Genomic DNA, 22676 nt, shown 5'->3' on the forward strand with positions numbered 1-22676 from the left:
TGTTGCTAAAGAATATAAGAAAATACAATGTTAGTTTCTGTTTCGGAATAAGTATAGCATCCTATTCATTTCATTAATAGGCCTACCAATCCAAATCATGACAGGGAGGGAGACGCAATTCGGAGCAGAAGGCTATACTTTCCCAGACCAACTGCAAAAACATTTGGAAATGTGTTGATATAAAAGTCCTCTGTGCATCTATCACAGTCAAACAACACAAATGCGTGGTCTATTTGTGCAATAATCATGCAATGTTAATCTCACATTTTTAAACATGAGTGTTTACACATCATCATGGATAGTACAACAATAATAATAATAATTGGGGTAATAATAATAGTAATAATAATAGCCTAATTAATCAAGCCTTTAATTCTAGCTCTGATAGTCAATACAGACTTAGGCCAATTGAATAGACTATAGGGCTATTTGATTTTTTAAAACAATATTTTGAATGAGAAATTACATAGCTAATAGCTATTTTTTTCACAAGAGAATACCAAATACATACATACATGCATACATATGATACATACACACACATACATAGGCTACATACATACATACAGATATAGGCAACACACACACACACACACACACACACACACACACACACACACACACACACACACACACACACACACACACACACACACACACAAGCCTACGTGACATCAACAGATCGTGACATTATGAGTGCGCATTGTGCGCAAACTGGTGTAAGTTTGTTCATGCAAATGTCCTTGACAGGGAAGACAAGAGTGATATAGTGTGGCTAAATACAACATGGGATACACGACCCCTGGCACTATTATTATTGGAGTTACCTTCATTCACTTGCCAAATCAAGACCTATCTGGGGAAACAATCAGGTTCCTGCTGTTTTGGGCTGAAAACCTCATTAGAGAACAACACTGTCACTGTTAATTACCGCAATGACCTTTTGTGCTTCGAGACCCAGCTGGCAAAGCTATACACAACAAACCGACAGAATCAACACTTTCTCAACTGGTAAAACATTTAGGAGTTGTAAGTGTTGGCAAGACATTTGCCACCTTTTTGTTGGCACAGCGGAGGTGCGAGAAGTTCTCTCTCTCTCTCTCCCTGTTTTTTTTGCCTCGTGCACTTTACGTACAGCGGTGTAAAGTAACTAAGTACATTTACTCAAGTACTGTACTTAAGTATGATTTTGAGGTATTTTTTTACTTTACTGGAGTATTTCCAATTTGCAGTACTTTTACTTCTACCCCACTACATCTCAAAGGCAAATATTATACGTTTTACTCCACCACAGTAGGCCTACAATTATTTGAAAACTTTACTAGTTACTTTGTAGATTTTGATTATTATCACAAAGCATGCAGTAACCACTTCAGCCCTATACATTTCGTCCATTTGAAAATAGCCGCATTGTGAGCTTGTAGATCTGCTATTTTCAAAAGATTTTTATACATTTTAAACTTGTGAAATGGGACATTCTGCACAATGAGTAGCCTACTTTTACTTTTGGTACTTTATTTTGATGCCAATACTTTTGTAGGCTACTTTTACTCAAGTAAATTTTGATTACCGGACTTTTACTATTTCTACACTGCAGTATTGATACCTTTACTTAAGTAAAATGTAGTCCTTTTTCCACCGCTGCTTACGTAAAGAGTGGTGGGGGGGACACATTTTAGCTCAGTAGGCTATTCATCATTGAAGTCAATCGCAATCCAGATAGAATAAGATATAATAATTATATAGGCTAATTAACGTTTGTTACATCACGCTAAGGACAACATCAGGCTATCCATCTGCAATTCAGAGTGATGAATAATGGTGTTTTTAAAGCATCATAAAATGCAGATATTAACACTTTAATACGTGACTTTATTTAGGCTATGGCTATTCAGTTGTATCCTTACCATGCACTTCTAACAGGCCTACATCTGTAAATGTCTGATTTATTATTTTGTCATTATTTCGTTCTTTATCATTGAGCTCAATGAGTTCAGAGACTCATCATGATATTGAGAAACTCTAGGCTGAACAGTACAGTAGCTCTACTGAAGTCTGTCAACTCCTCTGTCAATCAAAGCCAACCCAATCGACCGCGGTCCAATTAAATAGCCCCTTACTTTTCTATTATTCCCTTACCAATTGTGAGTGACCATTCATAACGCGCTTCTCTCAGTGGGAGGAGGCGACATGCCCTTATTTGGAGACTGTGGCCATATATGGAGCGCGGCTAGGGCGCTCCCAAACTGGCCGGGATGTTTAGTGTCACTTTCACCAAATTCTAAGTATGATTCTCAGAGATGCGACCGACCGCCGAAGGGAGAAGTACACTTGACTGTCAAAAGCCTTTTTTGCGCGTAAATAAACTCACTTCGTCTTAAATCAGAACGCACACCTCTTGCGGTAGGCTACAACTTCCTACAAGGACGATTTTATCAAACGCGGCGCTCAAGAACGAGAACTCCCAAGGACAACTTTTCGTGATTGCTCATTTACGATTTATATGAGTTTGTAACTCGGTAGCAAATTGGCCGATGTACGGCTGGTATTGATTTGGTGTGATTGATCGGAAGGAAACATCGGCGTGGAAAGAGATATTTACCTTCAATCGAGACGGGACAACAATTATCTTCAATTCCAATTCACTGAGTCTGAGAGAGAGAGAGAGAGAGAGAGAGAGAGAGAGAGAGAGAGAGTCTGAGAGAGAAAAAACATTAGGCTGCAGCGACTCGCAAGAAGCTGTTCTTTCTTTTCGCAAGTTCTGGGGTTAAATGAACAAGTGCAAATTATTTTATTTGAGCACTTTTAACATTCAAGCCTAATGTATTGACACGTTCAAGAGGGTCAAACTTTGAAGATAACGTGTTTATGGATTTCTGTGCAGTGAGTAGAACTGGGAATTGTAGGCTATGTCACGTTCTTACACAGGCTAATGATCATGTTGATACCTTGACGTTTTTGTAAACTTTGATTTAAAACAAATAGACCTTTAATATAGGAAAAAAAATAGATTGAACACACATTTTAGTCCCTTATTAATCTCAGAAGGAAGTGGGAAGCGCCCGTTCGCCCTGCCTTGTTTTCCCTAAACGTCAGAACGGATTTCTATCCCCTCCCCGCGCAACGGAGTCTCTCGGTGGGGGAATCAAAGTGTTTGGGATAGCATGGCAATGGTAGTAAACCAGTGGCAAGAGAACATTTCCGCAGATCCGGGGTCCCAGCTCCAGATCTGCGGCCAGGAACCTGGCGGGGCGCCGGGGACGCCCAACGGCTCTACCCCGGGGAACGATGCACTTTCCGGGGACAAGATCCCCAACGTGGACTGCATGGTGTGCGGGGACAAGTCCAGTGGCAAGCATTACGGTCAGTTCACCTGCGAGGGATGCAAAAGCTTCTTCAAGCGCTCGGTGAGACGGAACCTTAGTTACACCTGCAGAGGGAACCGCGACTGCCCCATCGACCAGCACCATCGGAACCAGTGCCAGTACTGCCGACTGAAGAAGTGCCTGAAAGTAGGCATGAGAAGAGAAGGTAAGGCAATCCTCTGTACGTTGATGCCTATCTTTTGACCCAAACTGTGCTTTGATTTACAAGACCAGATTTATTTTTGTGCGTAAAGTTGTGCGTAATGTTGATCGCTTGTGTAAATGTATGCCTACTACTGTTTTATCTAAACAGCATATGAAGCCTTGTCTTGTGTGTGTGTGTGTGTGTGTGTGTGTGTGTGTGTGTGTGTGTGTGTGTGTGTGTGTGTGTGTGTGTGTGTGTGTGTGTGTGTGTGTAAATATATACATATACACACACACACACACACACACACACACACACACACACACACACACACATATATATATATATATATATATATATATATATATATATATATATATATATATATATATATATATATATATATATATATATAATATACTTATATACACACACACACACACACACACACACACACACACACACACACACACACACACACACACACACACACACACACACACAGCAGTGCTATACACTCAGACATTTCGTCCCTCTGGAAAAATGGTTTGTCTTTGTGCCCATATTAATTATGGTGTTTGCTCCCTAACACCCACAGCCGTTATAAGAGGATCCCGCTACATTTGTTGTATTGTGTCTGATTAACAACGGGTCAATTAGTGTGAATTAGGAACAGTGGCAACGTGTTCCTAAGGAGAGCGCTTCGCTTCCAATCAGTCAGCAAACCTCGCTGCAATCCGCTCACTGAGAGAGATATTGTGATAGTAATTATAACATGCGAATCACTTGTATACCCAAGGCATATTATCTGTCTACATTCAAATTTAAATGTTAGGTCTATACAGACCTGAGGCGCATAATACGGATAGATCAAAGATGGGATCATTGATCTTTTTAAAAAGTCCAATTAGACTTTGGCTACAAATGACTGTTATGGAGGTTGAGAATTATTTCTGATTGTAGCCTAAACAATTTGCCCAATATTTTGGCAAATGTGTGTATGTCTAACTAAGCTATTCATTATAATAAATAAACTCACATATATTAGCCATATTGAAAATAAGATGATAACATGATTATCAAGTGAAAACTTGTGGGAGTAAACACAATAACAGCATTATAGGCCTATTTAGGCTATCATTTGTGATGCTACTGTATTTCTCAAACTCCAAATCTTATGATCAAAATGCAAAGAGTTGGTGGACAATATCTGTCCCAATAGAGCATAAGCCATATGTGATCTTTAAAGTTATCACTTTGAGGCACCAATAGCTCTAGTGTGTGTGTGTGTGTGTGTGTGTGTGTGTGTGTGTGTGTGTGTGTGTGTGTGTGTGTGTGTGTGTGTGTGTGTGTGTGTGTGTGTGTGTGTGTGTGTGTGTGTGTGTGTGTGTGTGTGTGTGTGTGTGTATACACTGTACACACAATCTTCGCACTTGCAAAGCACCCGCAGGCTGAATTGACTCGGTCATGCCCCTTTCTGACGGAATGAACCCGAGGAAATCGCCTGATGCACCGCAGTCTGTTGACCTTTCATCCACATAAACAAGGCCCATGCTATTTGCGCCTAATTGCACGCCAGATATGCCTACTAATGAATATAAGAGACGTTGAAAAATAACAAGTTAAGCAACACAAACTATGACAGTAGCCTACACATTTGTTGTATGGCCTATAAGCAGTGCTGTGTGTAGGTAGGTCTATACCGCAAGTTGTTGCAAAACACTTATATATATAGACTACGTTAAAAGCATTTTGGCACATGTGCCAAGTTCTCACGTGTCAGTGCATTTGAGGTCAAAGGGACGCTAAAAGGCGCTCCCAAATGTCTTCCAGCATGCAGTCTGTTTATCATATTGACAATGAATTAATTGATTCAAGGTATTCATCTGATAAAGATGTATTTCCATTTTTGTTTTTTTATCACAACTATGGAAAAAAGTAGTTTAATTTCCGTTCTTTTTTTCTAATAAAACCCACATAGACCAAAATGATTGGCAGGAAAGGAAAGAACTTTTATGATATACATGGGAAAATGTGACACACACACACACACACACACACACACACACACACACACACACACACACACACACACACACACACACACACACACACACACACACACACACACACACACACATGCAGGCACACACACACACACACACACACACACACACACACACACACACACACACACACACACACACACACACACACACACACACACACACACACACACACACACACACACACACACACACACACACAGTTACTGTGAACTGAAAAGCACTGGAATTGTAAATGCACATGTTCAGTAACACTCCATATCATCACCAGAGGTCATACATAAGTCATGTTTCCTTTTGCATTGTGCAATAGGGTCGCTTTAAAATGAATCAATGGTGGCATATATATTATGAATTATAGCCAAATCTGTGTTCAATTTGGATTAATATTTGTGTATTTCCAACAATAACCAACTTCTTCTTTGGTATAAAAATGAATATCAAATAAATAATAATATTTCAAATATGTTTCACTCATGTGAATGCGACTCTTCCAACCGAAAATTGTCATTGGCATTTAGTGAACAATTGTGCAATTTTGTCCATATCAAAATCAGTTTTAGAAAATGATCATCTTAATTTTGTTTGCACAGACAATTTTGATAATTAATTACCAAGATATTGTGGCATGGCACAGCTTTGCAAGTTGAAGTCTGTCTAGGGCATTTTATGATAAATGTTGACTGGTTTTGACACATTTATGTAGGCTGCATAATAGTATTGTTGGATATGAACTGAGCCCTGAGCCTCTGGTTGACCATGATGACAACATTATGATCTCAACTTGTCTCTTTAATGAGCCCAGAGGAAATAGCACAGTAATGGAGCGTTCACACCAAGCACGATAACTATAACTATAAAATACATTGTTTTAAAAATCTAACTCAAGTGGATGGCAGAGTCATAAACCACAACTATAATGACAACATCAGTATAGATGCTCACGTCATTATCTTTATGGTTATAGTTATTTTTCTTGGTGTGGACAGCCCTTCAGGCTGGATTTTATGCTAACATTTTAGACAATCCACATTCGGTACATGTTCATATTAGGTCCGGTAAAGTCATAACTATGTCTATGATAACGTAACTTCATTCATGGTGTGACTTACTGGCTTTTCTATTTAAACTATAATAATAAGTGCTGGAAGGAAGAGTTTCAGATTTAGCATAAGTCACTGGCGGCGATTTCCCACTGTGAGCAGATGACTGTAAAAACACGCTTTATAATGGATGATTTGATCCCAAACACACCATACAGTACTTGGGTGCAAATATTTAACCACTTAAACCCTATATTCGTAGTAAAACAGATCTGAGTTACAATTCTACTTGGACCGCTTTTTTCCAGCTACACCAAAGCACGTTGTGATGCGTTGTGAGCTTAATGTAGATCGGCTATTTTTGGCAAACGTTACCCGTAGAATAGGGATGCTGGGGTTCAAGTGGTTAAAGGTTTAGGTGCTCTATACATTTGCTTGTACACTGGGGGAGTTGAACTCCAGTGGTGTCAGTGTTAGAGCCATGCATGACACATGGATGTTACATTTATGTACTCGGGACCATGTAAATGAGATGTCAGCCAGTTGAAAATACTGACATATTCTTACAAAATTGTTGACACCACAAAAAAACTAAGCAAAATCTTAAAGTTGTATCCTTTTAAAAGGATTGAATAGGCAAGTGACATGCTTGGTTGAAAAATACATTTACAGACTTAAAGAATTCTCCTTTTCAAAAGGCCAAAAGTGATAACAAATCCCCTATTGAGGTATTTCAGTGTACTGGTAATGCTGGTGTACACAGATGAATTATGTAATCTCATGTCTGTTGTGTTTTTCTTGAACTACATTTGTGAGCTCAGCTCTGAGTGAGGGCACATGCACACCCACACATTAATATGCATGTAATCTCATTTAAAGAATTCTGCAATAGGCACTCAGCGCACAAAGTGAGATTTCTGCCACTGCCACTGCTCATGACCCTTAGTTCACGCCAACCAAAACCCAACAGAGGTGTTGAATATAGGTCAATGGAAACTAAAACATTAATAACACACAGGCTCAAGGCAAAGTCCATATGTGAGAGACAACCTTGGGCTCTGAATTGTGCAAATACCCCACTGAAGCGCTAAAGGCTAACAGGCACCGTGTATTGACTAATCCATACCCGACACTGGGCTTGTAACAGCAGGCAATTTAACATTTAACATTGTAGTTTAACCCCCCAGGCTGCAAAAACCTTTACCTATCGCAGTAGCAGTGGTGATTGTTGTTATACTAAAATACTTCCCCGCTTTAAACCATGTTTTTGGACTGTGATTGACAGAGGCTTCACATTATAGCTGTTGCTGACCCTTCATTTTATTATTATAAAGGCTAATATTAACATGGTGTGAATAAATAAAGATTTATAAAAAATATATATTACATTTTATTGATTTGCACAAAAAGATGAGTGTAAGTACACTATACAGTAAACATCTTTGATGAGAAAGGGTCAAGCAATAAGGAGTTGTGCAGGTGAGGTGAGAAACCATGGAAGGGCTTATATGAGGACCTCACATTTTCTTTCTTTTTATTTTTACATTAAATTACATTACTAACACAGAGTTAGTCATCACATCCTCATTTTGTTTTAATCAAATTTCAAAATACTGTTGCTACTTGCTCTCCTCTGCAATTTTTGTCACCTACTGTACGTGTAACAATTGTCTATTGGACATAGGACACATCTATCTATTGTCTGGCTTTGATACATGGTGCTGATTTAAGTCTGGTCTATACTTCAGCATAAGACAGTGTTGGGTGGCAAAAATAGCAGATCTGCGATCTAACAACCCGTTGTGGGCTTGCAGATCGTCTATTTTCACCGTGCAACATGGTGTAAGTTATTAAGCATAGGCTTGTGTGTGTGTGTGTGTGTGGGGGGGGAGGAAATTCACCTATAATAGCATACTCGAAAAATGGACGCCAGGTTGGTTAAAATCTAAGTCCAGGTGCATTCCATCAATCACTTTAACAGACATGCCTGATTGACTGATGCTGATGTTTGTGACTTAAGTAGCTCAACCTGTTTTTGTTTGTCACCCAGGTCACTTGAAATAACTCTGTGAAGATATCCTGAGTTGTTCGGAAATACCCCCCCCCCCCCCCCCCCCCCCATGCTTGTTTTCTCCATTATAGTTAAAGATAATACAGGGTTTGTTTTGCATTTAATTATTTACAATACCTGCTACAGTATAGCAAAAAAAAAAATCTTGTGTGCCACCATTCTAAGAAGTGTGTAGAAGTAGGGAGGATAAAGCCACACACCAAAATAAAATCTGTATTATTTTGCCGCGTCCCCTCAAGTGCTACAAAAGGTAATAAGAGCCAGAGAATTAAGTGATCATTGAAATAATAGTTATTTATTAAGTAAATTACGTTTTGGGTACAGGATACAATTTAGTTGAGGAACTTTATTGTCTTGTAAAGGGCTCCACATTATACTTCTGACTGTCACTATCTGCCTTTTGTTACTGCTCCCGGTCTGCACTCTCATTCCATTGTGTCATTCACACTCAGTACACTTTGAGACTTACATGGTCAATACACACACCAGGGTTAGGGTCAATTCAACCCACTCAACTCGATCCAACTTTTGATTAGATTAAATATTACATCCTTTTAAATGACATCATAGTTCCTATTTTTACTACTTTTAAGGACATTTACCTTCTAGATTGAGTGATATCAAAGTGAAATGAAAGTCAAAGACTAAGCTCTTGCTTTTTCTGTGGATGTTTTCTGTCTCCTACTTGTCTGTCCGCTTGTTTCTCTCTCTCTCTCTCTCTCTCTCTCTCTCTCTCTCTCTCTCTCTCTCTCTCTCTCTGCATATTAGCCCACTCTTAGCTCCTGTCTGACAGTCTTCATTCCCAGTGCTTTTCTTTGCCACAGGACTTGGTGTGTCGTGAACAAGTGACCTGTAGGTCAGAGTTCAGGGCGAAGCTAAATGAGTCACTGTGAGAGCTACAGCAATGACACCTGAGTGTCACATCACATACAATATCATGAGCTGTGTATGTATGTGTGTGTGTGTGTGTGTGTGTGTGTGTGTGTGTGTGTCTCTCTCTCTCTCACTCACACACACACACACACACACACACACACACACACACACACACACACACACACACACACACACACACACACACACACACACACACACACACACACACACACACACACACACACACACACACACACACACACACACAGCTCTACAGGTAGAGTGTGACTACTAGGGTTACAGGCACAGGTTTTCCTCTGTGCTTCAATGTACTCAGTGTACACTTCAAACAAATGGCATATGTTATTGTGCCAGTTACGTGCATGTATGGACTGACACACGCGCCTTTGAGTTGCCAGGCACACACATACTGTACACACCCACGCACAAACACATGCACGCGCATGGTCATGGTCATGCCGGGTAATTTGTTTTTTTATTAGTGGAAGTGTAGAGTAGTAGACTGAGCCAAATCTATTATGTGTCTACAGGGTTCCGGCAGACACCATGACCTTTTAGTCCCAACATTCATGGGCCTTAATTGTATTTAGCTGGTGCACCTCCTCTGTAATTCCTCGTGCGGTCTGACCCAGAGGGTAATCCAGGGCAGCTGAGCACAGAGTGTGCGCTCACTGCCATGTGCTGAAGTGGCATTATGAAATGGTGTAGCTGAAATACCCTGAGGTACCTAGGTTTTTGTGCCACTTTCCTCCTCCATTTTTCTGTGCTTCCGTTACGTAGTGGACAGGCGTTTTATGTTGGTGGCATTATTGGTGCAAATCAAAACAAGAATGGTTTCCTATGGTTACCACAGTGATGCGTAGAATAGACCAATTACACCAGTGGTTCTCAAACCTTTTCATGTCAAGGACCCCCTAATTGACATACTACCGACCTACTCCGCGGACCCCCATTTGAAAAGATAAGCCAGGGACCCCAATAAGAGAAGGTTTTTACGGCTCTCTAGCAGTGATTCTCAACCATTTTAATTCCAAGGACCCCCAGTTTGACATGCATTAGGCTACGGACCCCCATTTAATGACATTTATACCTCTGGGACCCCAATTCACATTGTAAAACCAATGTTAATTTAACTCAGATTTGTACACTCTCTGAGTTACAGACCCATAAGGGTCCATTTGGTTCCTGTCCATCATTTAGCTGGGGACCCCCTGGAACCCCCTCAAGTACCCCTGGGGGTCCCCGGACCCCACTTTGAGAACCAATGAATTACACTAAACTAACACATTTTATAGCGGGGAACAAATGGGACCGCACATGCACACGCACACACACACGCTTATCCCAGAACATCCGACCTTGATCTGCCTCAATGTTCTAGCCAGTTTTCTCTTCACTGTCTGCATCCCCGTCTTGTAGGCCAGGAAATAGAAAGAGCAGCGTGTCTCCTGTCAGATGTAGTTTGCCACTAGTGAGTGACCCTCACAATGAGGCTTTTGAGAGGTCAAGTGGATCGAGTGGATTTGTGTTTTGAAGGATTAACCATTAATTAATGCAGGACCAAGTACTAACCATATAAATTACACTTCAGTTGAGGTTTTCTGGAAATTGTGGAATTCTGCTAACGAAAGGTTCTGTGTGTCAAAAGTCCACATTGTTTTATGTACAGAGTGAGATGAGAGCTGTGCTGTTGTGAGTGTGAGTGACAAGGAATGTCCCATTGTGCAATGTTGTTTTTGTGACAAGCAACACCTCTTCATAGCTCAGACGGCGTTGTTTGCCAAAGGAGACTGCATTCTTTTTCCCGGGAATGTGGGTTGAAATGAGCCCACAGCAAAAATGAGTATTTTTTTTGGTCAAAATCTTTTGTCTAATGTTTCTTTTTAGTTTTTTTTCTATGCGGGTGACGGGGCAGAATTAACGGCATTTTTATGGCATTTGCGAGTGATTTGACCTCTTGTCTTTTTTCAGGCAGGCGCACTGTCGTGCATTCGACTGACACAGCTGCTGTGTTTGAGATGACAGGTGACACCGGGTTGAAAAGCATTTTCCAAACTGTTGTTCCCCCTCCCCTCCCCTCCCCTCGATCTCTCCCACCCAGCTCTGCATGGTTCTCTCTGCCTCCACCTGTCTCTTCATGTAAACCATTTCTCCCTCTGTAGCAAACCTCACCTCCATGTTATATTCAACCACACCAGGGTTCAATTTGCTGGGGTTAGGGTTAGGGGGGGGGGGGATAGGGTGAATTCCATGCCACTGCTTTTGATATCCGCCCTCTGGTCATTCATTGCTATCGGCAGTGGGAATATGATTTATCCAAGCTTGTGGTCCCACTGAATTAAACACACGCATTTCCTTTTGGGAAACAAAGACAAAGTCTGATATGTTTGATATCATCACAATTTAATACAAAAAATTAAAAAAGTTAACCACATTGAATAGCCTGGTTTCCCTATTTTGGGTACATTTTCTAAATTAGTCAACATTTTTCTAAAATCTCAAATTATTATATTTTTCAAAAACAGCAAAAATAGCCAATCTCCAAGCTCACTATGCTTCGAGTCATGATGCGTTGTGAGAACCACACTGAGGACTACTGTAGATCTCTCTCTGTTTCGCTCCCTCTCTCTCTCTCCCCCCTTTGGCCTCAGTCCTTGTACTGTACTTATCACCTCTCGCTCTCTTTCTCTACTTTATCTCACCTTTTGTAGCTCTTTACTTTCGTGCAGTGCCTCTCCCATTTCTCGCTTGCCTTTTCATTGCCTCTCTCTCTCTCTCTCTCTCTCTCTCTCTCTCTCTCTCTCTCTCTCTCTCTCTCTCTCTCTCTCTCTCTCTCTCTCTCTCTCTCTCTCTCTCTCTCTCTCTCTCTCTCTCTCTCTCTCTCTCTCTCTCTCTCTCTCTCTCTCTCTCTCTCTCTCTCTCTTCTTTTATTATTCCCTCTCTCTGTAACAGTAGATGGAGTTATTAGTTAGACAGCGGGGATGGCTGAACAGGTGTTTTCCAAATGGGCCTTTAAGCACTCACCGCATCGTCATTGCTTGGCGATGGGGGTTGGGAGTGTGTGTGTGTGTGTGTGTGTGTGTGTGTGTGTGTGTGTGTGTGTGTGTGTGCGAGAGTTAGTGAGAGCTTGGCCTCTGTGTGCCCTCCTTGCCTCAGGCTGAGCCATTTGCCAGTGGAAGCGGGAGGATAGGAGTGTGTGTGTGTGTGTGTGTGTGTGTGTGTGTGTGTGTGTGTGTGTGTGTGTGTGTGTGTGTGTGTGTGTGTGTGTGTGTGTGTAGGTGTAGGTGTGAAGAAGTGCGATGTCTTTACCGTCTGCTGCTTGTCATTACTCATTGATGCATAGTAGCAATAGAGTAAGGCGTTGGTCTGGTCAGGATGAGACAGAGTGCGGACACATTAGAGCCAGAAACATTCCCTATGCTTTTCTCACTGTCATTGGCTTTAAGTCAATCCTCTCCTCTCCCTCCAGTACATGACAGGGCTTTTAGCTGCAGTTTGCCCTCCTATATGTTTCCTGTGAGACAGAACAGAGCCCCCGTGGCTGTGGAGCAGATTGTGGTTTACGGCATGGTGTGATAGCAGCCCTACTAAATCAAGGCAGTTAGTGCAGGACCCCATAATGACAGTGTGTTGACAGAGAAGCTTTCAGGTCCTGACTTTTTACTGTGTGGTACATGTGTATGTATGCCCGGGCTGAAATAAAGCAGAGGGTAGGATTCAAAGGATGAAAGAAAGATTCATAGAAAGAAAGAAAGAAAGAAATAATTAATATGTTAATAATAAAAAATATTCATAATTATTATTACCTCAAAGGATCTCTTCTATAAGATACAACCGATGCTCTACTGTCAGGCTGTCAGGCTCTCAAATTGTAACCCATGTCTGTGTCTCTGTACTCTTTTCTGGCAGCTGTCCAGCGAGGACGTATGTCCAACTCCCAGACCAGCCCAGGACAGTACCTGACCAATGGCAGTGACCCTTACAATGGCCAGCCCTACCTATCTGGCTTCATTTCTCTGTTGCTGCGCGCTGAACCCTATCCAACATCCCGCTATGGTGCACAGTGTATGCAAGGAAATAACCTGATGGGCATTGAGAACATCTGTGAGCTTGCAGCCAGGTTGCTTTTCAGTGCTGTGGAGTGGGCCAAGAACATCCCATTCTTCCCTGATCTGCAGCTTATGGACCAGGTGAGTTGGTGGCATCAATTGCGGACTAGAATGCACAGTAATGCTGCAAAGATGTAACCTGCATCAATAATAATAGGGGCAGATTGTCATAAAAGATCTCCACAAATGCTTCATAATGCATTTCTTCATAATGCATGCTTCAAACTAATTTCTATTGACTTACTGTGTTGAATTGCATGTGATTATCCATAATTATTCTAAAGGACGCCAGGAAAACTTCTTTTGATCTTCACATTACATGACCACATATGTGTATATTTACATTAGGAGTTATGTGATGGCACACAGCAGTCATCATCAATATCCTTATGCACAGTCATCTCTATTATGTTATATTATGGTACTGCCACATCACGGACAAATAAAGGCACTTAATGCCAAGAGTGTAAAGTAAGACAAATCTGTGCTACAGTCACTCTTCAATAATTTATATTACACCATAGCATCTGCATTTAGAAATACAAACCATTTAATATTGTGCCCATTTCTCCTGTACCTTAGGTGGCGTTGTTGCGCATGTCTTGGAGTGAGCTTTTTGTCCTGAACGCTGCCCAGTGCTCCATGCCCCTCCACGTGGCACCCCTGCTGGCGGCGGCTGGCCTGCATGCCTCGCCCATGTCTGCGGAGCGTGTGGTGGCCTTCATGGACCACATCCGGGTGTTCCAGGAGCAGGTGGAGAAGCTTAAGGTCCTACAGGTGGACACCGCTGAGTACTCCTGCCTCAAGTCCATCGTCCTCTTCACCTCTGGTGAGCTGCCATACACATTCACTATGTGGAGAACAACAGTGATATTGTTTGGTTAAAACAAAAGGGGTTTTTGGTTAAAACATTGAAGCTCTATAGTACTCCTATAGTAATCATTGCTATTGAGTGTTTGTTCAACGTCTCTCCAGCTCTTTAGTAAACAGAAAATACATTTTCAGGTGGGTCACCAATTTCTCCAGGGGTCACCAGGAGAGAGAACTCATTTATCGGCTTCAATTTTATAGTGTTCCAGTTCCTATTTTGTCTGCACATTTTTTTGTTTTGTTTCATCACTACCAATTTCACTTGTTTATCCTGTATGAGTTCGCTCTCCTGATTGGATGAAATTGGCATCCCGACCTGAAAATATATTTTCTATTCATTTAAGAGCTGGAGAGATAGGTTTACTGAACAAACACTATAGCAATGATACTGTGGGAACATAGAGCTATTTATTTACAAATAAATATCACTTACACCCTCTTTAATAATATAAACAATAGTAATAATAATGAATAGTTATTTTAAAGGAAATAATTGTTTTTAAAAAAATCACAAGAGAGGTATTTACTACTGAGTCTGTGTAACTGTCTGACCCTATGTTGAGAAATACTGCCTTAGACTTAGAGCACATGTCTCATTAGTGTTTTAGATTAGGATTAGATTAGATGTATCCATTAAAACAATGCAGTAAAAGATACAGTTTTACAGTATCTCCTACTTTTGTTCAAAGACCTACAGAGAACTCAACTCTTTTGCATCATTCTCAAGTTTGATCATTGCTTGTCAATGTAAATTCATCTCACAGCCCTATATCTGACCTCTGGCAGGCTTGACCTCAACTTCACCTCTCACCCACACACACAGGCTCACTTCAATAGTACTTAGTCTATAGCCTTTTCACCTCCAGTGAGTTTGACCGAGATGTGACCCGCCCCCTCCCCCCCACTCCACCATACTTGATATGGTCTCATTAAGTCCATATGTAACTGCTAGTACCACAGTTCCATTGCTAGTCATGGCTGGTGATCTTGTCCGTTCTGTTACAATTAGCAGTTATGTTTAGTTGTGTAGTTGTGTACCGTACATCATAGTACGGCCCGTACTGTAGGTTTGGTTTGAACATTGGGGGGGATTGACACATGAAGCAGGAGGAGGAAGGGGGGAGGGTTAGCATCAAACGCACACAATTTTCTGCATTCTGGTGGATATTAAAGGGGAAAAAAACAATTTAGGCGCCAGGTGACAATTCAAAACATAATGGAATGGAATACATTGCAGTGAGGCTGTCATGCATTCTGTGTATTGCTTTTTAAATTGTTCTATGAACTTTTCTCATTTAATATTATCCCTGTTGAGTCAACACAACACAACACACATACTGGCCCCTTTTCACATCAATGATACATTTTAACATTTTAATAAATCCTTTGTAAACACTGGACTTTATACCATTCAAAACATAGTACACATATCTGTGTTTCTGGGTGATTTTTAGGAATCATGTACATCTCTAATTGTTAATCATAATTGCGCTTTTTCTAATCCCAGACAGCACCAAAAAGCTGTACTTAACACTTTCGGATGAACATGTAACATGATATAACATGTAAATAAATGTCAATTGAATAAATTCAAATACCCCACACTGTCAGCAAATCATACGCTGCCATTTTCTGACAGTCTTTGGACAGCTGTTACACAGCTAACGCTGGATTAGCTTGTCTGCTGTGCCAGCCAGCAAGCTTTTATGGCCCGGCAAAATTACTTTAGATTAGTTAGAATGCGATAGTCAGGGAATCCTATATGAACTCTTACCCGTTTGTCTGCCTGTTACAAGGGCACTTGTGAGTAAAGTTGGCAAGTTGCCCTACTACAGTTTAACAACAATGCAATTTGAAGATGAAACATCCAACACAGATGCGTAAATACTCTTCACAACAGCTTAGGCTACTGCAACTGTGGCATCCAGATGAAACACAACGTTAATCATAAAGGTGAACCTATTTTTTTCACTGCCTGTTTTTCAGTCTTTTACTTTATTTTCTAGGGGAGGTTAGATTTTAGTTGGGCAGGCAGCCGCCTGCCCTGCCTCTATGGTGGGTACGTCACTCAGTGGGAGTCAAAATACTGTCAGATCTGGGGGGTCCTTTAATGAGAAATCATGCCTTGTGACCCAGGGGGATGGTGAGGAAAGCCAGCAACAGGCACGTGCACACATGCATACATCAAAGGGGTCTTTTCTTTAGCCCCTGCCCTTTTACCCATCTGTAAAAAGTGCCATCTCCAGACCATGAATGCAGCATTTACTTATGGTGAAACTAATGCAAATGCCCCCTCTCCATGCCGTACCTGAAGTACGTTTTCATGTTTTTGCCCGCTCTGTGGAGAACTCCATGCCGTACACCGCATCTCCTGTAAAGGCTTAGGAGTTACTTAGTTGAGCGTGGTGTCACGCACCGAGAATAGCCGGTCTACAAGCTTGTTGTGAGCTTGTAGATCGGCTATTTTCATAATTGTTCCAAAAGTGCACTTTTAGAAATGTCATCCCCTGCCCCTCCAACATTCTTTGCAGATCCCTGGCCAGCAAGGAAGTGTCTCTTTCCCTTGTTGTTTTTTAGTTAAATCACACCTAACCCTGTCCTCTTCCTCTCACAGCTAGTGCACCTCACTCTGTGTGTACCAAGGTAGTACGCTGTGCACTGTTCCATGCAGGTAGTTCTGGATCTATCGCTCCCATCTCATTTCTTTCATCAAACTCTTCCCCCTCACGCTCCCATCTATTATTGAAACCAGTCATCGACCCCTCTACACCCCCCACTCTTTCCCCCAAACCCAACCCCAGGCCTAGTTTGGGTCCTACCACCCCAGCCCCCACCACGCTAGCTGAATTATGCATGGTGGGTTTCAGTGTGAAGGGGAATACGCCACAGCCCCTGCCATGACCTACATAACCCCTGTAGCCTTGAGCATCCCATGGGCACGTACACTCACACACACAGACACAGACACCAATGACACAATGACACACAGACACGCTTGCGCACATTGAAAAAAGGGAGATGAGATGATTTACATTTGAAAAAAAATAAGAAGCTAGACTTGAGGTGAATTTTGTCGTACACATTCAATTGGTGCACAGATCAACACAAAGACACAACCAAATCTGAACACAAGCAGTCAGAGACATGCCCCCCCCCCCCCATAAAGACTTGGTATAGCAAGATAACAAAATCAAACACCAATCATCTACCACCTCTGCCTTCTGAGAACCCTCCCTCTTGTTCCTGTATAAAACCCAGCCCCATCAACCCACATCAGAGATCGGGCATCTCAGCCCGGCCACCCTGATCACTAACCCCCACCGCCCCTGGGTGTGTGCCCAAGGATCAGACAAAGGGAGTTGGTGTCTGGTGTGGGCGATCGCCCACAGACTTGTTTCTTTGGCACGCGAGGGAATTCAGTCACATGGATGGCCCCACTTACAATGCGTATACCAGCCAACAACAACTGACTGGTCACGCATCTCCCCAACTAGCAACAGACAAAAAAAAAAAACGCAGCAGATTTGTCCTCAATAGCAGGGCTAGCAAGTGCATGCTTTATACAACCCCATAAAAAATATCAACCAAATTAAATCTTTTGTTGCCGGGAACTGAAGCTCATCGGGAAGGACAAAGAGGACCTTGCATGCAGGTTGATGGGTTCAAACCGTGGTGCTTTAGCACTCTCAACTAAAGTAAAGTACTCAGGGAGAGCAAGTCAGCCTTCCAAATGAGGGTTCATACAAGGGACAGGGACAGAGAGTATAGCAGCACTGCTGCTAGGTGTACAACATGCAGCAGTGCACAGTAAAATGTGCATGAGCTCTGAGTTCACACATATCTGACCTCCTGCACAAAGCCCCTGTGTACGGAGGGTGTGAAAAGTATCACACAACGTAACACGCTCTCCTGGTCATGCGAGACTCATTTTGAGGCGGAGGGCTGGTGGAACCAGAGGTGTGAGGCGGTGGGAGTGCTGAGCGTGACCTTCCAACCGTGGGGAGAGGGAATGCTGTAGTTCAATGTGACAAGAGTGTTTATTACAGTACGAGTGTAATATACTGTACCTCCCTGCACCTACAGCCCTGATTTTCAATAGCTTATGAAGGTCTCAGAATGTGGAAAATATCATCAGCATTCTGCATATGTAATTATTTTTCTATGTCAGTTTTAGTTCAACAAAGGCGTTGAATTGTGATTATTACTGTCCAAATAATTGCATGTGATATAGGCTGAAGACCACTAAAGCACTGGTTCTCAGTGTAGGGTCTGGGAATTCTTGGGGGTCCGATGCTAAATTAATGATAGTTAGGAATCATATTAACCCTTACGGGCCTGTAACTTCAAGATTGTACAAACTCTTCAAGACTGTACAAACTCTTCAAGACACCTCACAACGCGAAGGTGAGCTTGTAGATCTGCTATTTCACAATATTTATCTGTTGAACCGAGTCAAACTAAATTGAATGCCTCAACTCCTACAATTCCAAGTGCTTGTCAGGGTGGGGGTTCCCCAGTTCAAATATGATTTTTTGGGGGGGTCGCGGCCTGAAAAGGTTGAGAACCACTGGTCTAATGACTGAATGCCATTGGTCTTTTATTCCTGAACTTCACTTTCACCAACATATCAGCACCGCACTTCAAATATCGAGTTGCACAATACTTTTTCTTTCTTTCTTGAATTGCTTCAAAAAAGAAAATAGAGGATGTAGGCCAACCTCCATTCAATTCCCACCATACAGAATATAATTCCAGATTACCGGTGGATTTTTTTCATTGGGTTTTGAATACATTTTTAAAACAAGCTCTGTAGCAAACAAAGGCTTATCATAGTCACACATTTGATCTCTCCGCAAATCCGCACACTTCTTTATCTATTCTTTTTTTTTTACCACACAGTTAATATACAGTAAGTAAAGAAAAAGCACAGAAATTTACACATTTCTGTGTGAAAAAAACTTCATAGAACAAAACCAAAGGTTTATGTTAACCACAGACCCTATGATATAAAGCCCATTTTAAGACTACAAACTGTAACACTATCTACCTTTATATTTTTCACCTTGATAAGTCAACTGAATTAACTAGAGAAAACAGTGAAGAATAGATCATGAGTTCCACATATTTGTGTGCATATTATGTACATGTATTGTTTTCTTGCTTATCAGACATCATTTGTGATGTCATAAGGAACTTACACGCGCTTCCTCCCTGTCCCTCTAGATGCCATGGGGCTCTCAGACGTGGCTCACGTGGAGAGCATCCAGGAGAAGTCCCAGTGTGCGCTGGAGGAGTACGTGAGGAACCAGTATCCCAGTCAGCCCAACCGATTCGGACGGCTCCTCCTGCGCCTGCCCTCGCTGCGCATCGTGTCCTCGCCCGTCATCGAGCAGCTGTTCTTCGTGCGCCTGGTGGGCAAGACGCCCATCGAGACGCTGCTTCGCGACATGCTGCTGTCGGGGTCCAGCTACAACTGGCCATACATGCCCGCCGTGCAGCGGGACCGGCCCATCTCCCTCCACTACAACGAGAACGGGCCCTGAGACGGGAGGAGGAGCGGACCTGGCGGAATTCCATGAGCGATTCATGCTGAACATTCATCTGACGACCACTCATATACAGTCCACCATCTTCCTGTCCCCTGTATACAACACATCAACTCTACCAGAAGAAGAAGAAGAAGCCCACTCACCATTCCACCAAATACCTAGACTTGACCAGCCAACTACCATACTTCAACATCCCAGCTAGCCAAGCCAGCCAATCACCCACCCCCTCCTTGGAGAGATAGCGGCCAAAGGAGAGACTTAAATGGCCCATCGTGGTCCCCGAGATGATGGTGCGGTCTATCTTTGAGGCGTGACATGAGATGAACATGCTGGGAGAGAACAGGTCATAGCTGGTCAGTTCACCAGCAGGTCTGTTGGACTCACAGGAGATGTCACGTCCAAAAAACCCTAAACCAGGAAAGCAAATGACAGGACATCTGTTCCATTGCTGGTACCGTTCCTGCATTTAAAAAGGGGCTGTTGTGTCGAAGCATCCCAATATAGTGCTTGTCGAGCAAGGGCTTTGCCAGTAGAACTGTTCTACCAACAGAACAAAGCCTGGTGTTTATTTACCAGTTTTTATTTGGAAGAAAACCACAAGCCATTAAAAAAAGACAAATGCCAAATTTTCCTTGGACTCTTGCAGAGGACATGTATATTGTGTGTGTGCGTGTGTGTGTGTGTGCGTGTGTGTGTGTGTGTGTGTGTGTGTGTGTGTGTGTATGTGTGTGTGTGTATTGGCACTGTTTATATATATAAAAAACATGATTGTGTCCATATGAATATCATTGACCCATAGGCATTGATAGTGTATTGGGGTTTAATGTGAAAAGCTCAGGTCCAAGGGTGAGGGTACAGATGGACATATGCCATTATCAATACAAGGACAAATCCGTCTCACCAATTTTACACCCATCAACAAACTGTGCCAAAGCTGAAAAATGCATATTGTTTGGAATATTTTTGTGACAGTGTTGGTGATGGCAATTTAAGTTTGGGTAGGTCTGTAATTTGACTTTTACTTGTATCTAGGTCTCAGGGGGGTGTGGGAATTTGTAAAAAAGAAAATAAATGAATAAAATCTTATATGCACTTGCATTGTAAAACTAGACCGAACCTACCATTAACCATTTCACAACTTTCATGTGGCCCTTCATAACTCCAACATAACGTTGTCAAAGGAGAGACAAAAACATAACCTCTTGAATCTTGATTGTTTCAACAGCCAGTGATTGTCAGTCCCTCACCATGACAACGGGTGATAGCTGTGATATTTTGGGGGGAAGTGGGGGAAGGATTTTGTAAAATTAGCTGTACTTGCCTTAGAACAAAATATTTTGTCAATGACCATTTATTTTATGACTGTGCCATAATCTGTTGTTACCTGTTATGACAGGCATTACGTCCTCCTTATACCGTTTTTGCAGAGGAAAGGAACCGGCTTACTGTCAAAACCACCACAATGCCCACTCGAGGTGTAATAATATGTTAACGTACCAAAAAGTGCTACGACTGAAAAAACTAAAACACAAAACACAGAAAAGACATTTTTGGTTTACATCAGCTCTTTTCTTTTTGACTGTGTTTCGGTTTCTTTCCTCTTCTACTGATGTTGTCATTAAGGAAAGGCCACCTTCAATTCACAAGTGTCATTCAGTCAGACAGGATATTGTAGTAAAATGTATCACTAACCTCTGAAAACCCCAATTCATGTTACAATGTTGTCCTTGTTGGACGTTTGACTGTGACAAAGTGTAGGATTATACTCAGTGTTTTCGTTTGCAAGAAATTGTTTTTGACCAATCGTCGTCATGTTGCCAACATGGCACTGTGGTATCAGCAACAAATAGTATTTGACAAACATCTGGGACCTTTGTCTGTTGTCTATTGATAAATGATTACACAGATTATTTCTATAAGAGTTTGTTTTTTTCCCTCTATTTTTGTTTGAAAATATGGATCCATTATTTGAAATAAAAAAAAATCTGTTCACAGTATTCTTTGTACCGTTACAGTATATTTCCCATAATACACATGAACATGAATAAATATTCTTACGAGACCATCACAACAAATCATAAAACTAATCTTTACTTATCCCCCCGCCCCTCCACCAAGCACACTGTATAAGTATGACAACTAATAGATTAAAAGGTCATATAGCTTGAAACAAACTGAAAGGACCTAAATGATCTATCTATCTACAGTATGTAAAAAATAAAATGATACCGATGCACCACTGTCCATTGAGGATACATTACTCCTCTTTGGACCCACGTGTCTCTCACCAATTAGAACCCTGTGATGTGATGAGAAAAAAAAGCATACAGACTGATCAATACTGATTCCATCAGTGACAATAAAACAAGTGGGGGGTTTCCCTGGCTGGTATGGTGCAGCACAAATGTTGATCCAGGCCTGCTGCTGTTAGATGGTACATGATAGAATGTAAACAAACACTGTGACCCCTCACATTATGGTGTGCATGTGAGAGGAAAAAGAGGGAGAGCACACATGGTCTTTGACCTTTGAGTTCAAGGTGCATCACTTTGTGTGAACGC

General features: G+C 41.8%; 1 protein-coding gene across 1 annotated transcript; it reads left to right on the top strand.

Annotated features, from left to right (window-relative positions):
- Positions 1–2328: 2328 nt before the first annotated feature.
- Positions 2329–22013, top strand: nr2f5 (nuclear receptor subfamily 2, group F, member 5). The gene is made up of 4 exons (XM_084053803.1): positions 2329–3531; positions 13497–13777; positions 14279–14525; positions 19790–22013. Exons 1-4 carry the CDS (start codon positions 3165–3167, stop codon positions 20107–20109), a joined length of 1215 nt encoding a protein of 404 aa, XP_083909929.1. The 5' UTR covers positions 2329–3164; the 3' UTR covers positions 20110–22013.
- The last annotated feature ends 663 nt before the right edge of the window (positions 22014–22676 follow it).

This window comes from Gymnoscopelus microlampas (assembly GCF_963454915.1).
Source record: "Gymnoscopelus microlampas genome assembly, chromosome: 3".
NCBI lineage: Eukaryota > Metazoa > Chordata > Actinopteri > Myctophiformes > Myctophidae > Gymnoscopelus > Gymnoscopelus microlampas.

Excerpts from the sequence above, each read along its gene's own strand:
- nr2f5 (XM_084053803.1), top strand. The coding sequence starts at position 3,165 with ATGGCAATGGTAGTAAACCAGTGGCAAGAGAACATTTCCGCAGATCCG. Across the intron at positions 13,778-14,278 it reads ATCTGCAGCTTATGGACCAG|GTGGCGTTGTTGCGCATGTC; the intron begins GTGAGTTGGTGG and ends CCTGTACCTTAG. Across the intron at positions 14,526-19,789 it reads CATCGTCCTCTTCACCTCTG|ATGCCATGGGGCTCTCAGAC; the intron begins GTGAGCTGCCAT and ends CTGTCCCTCTAG.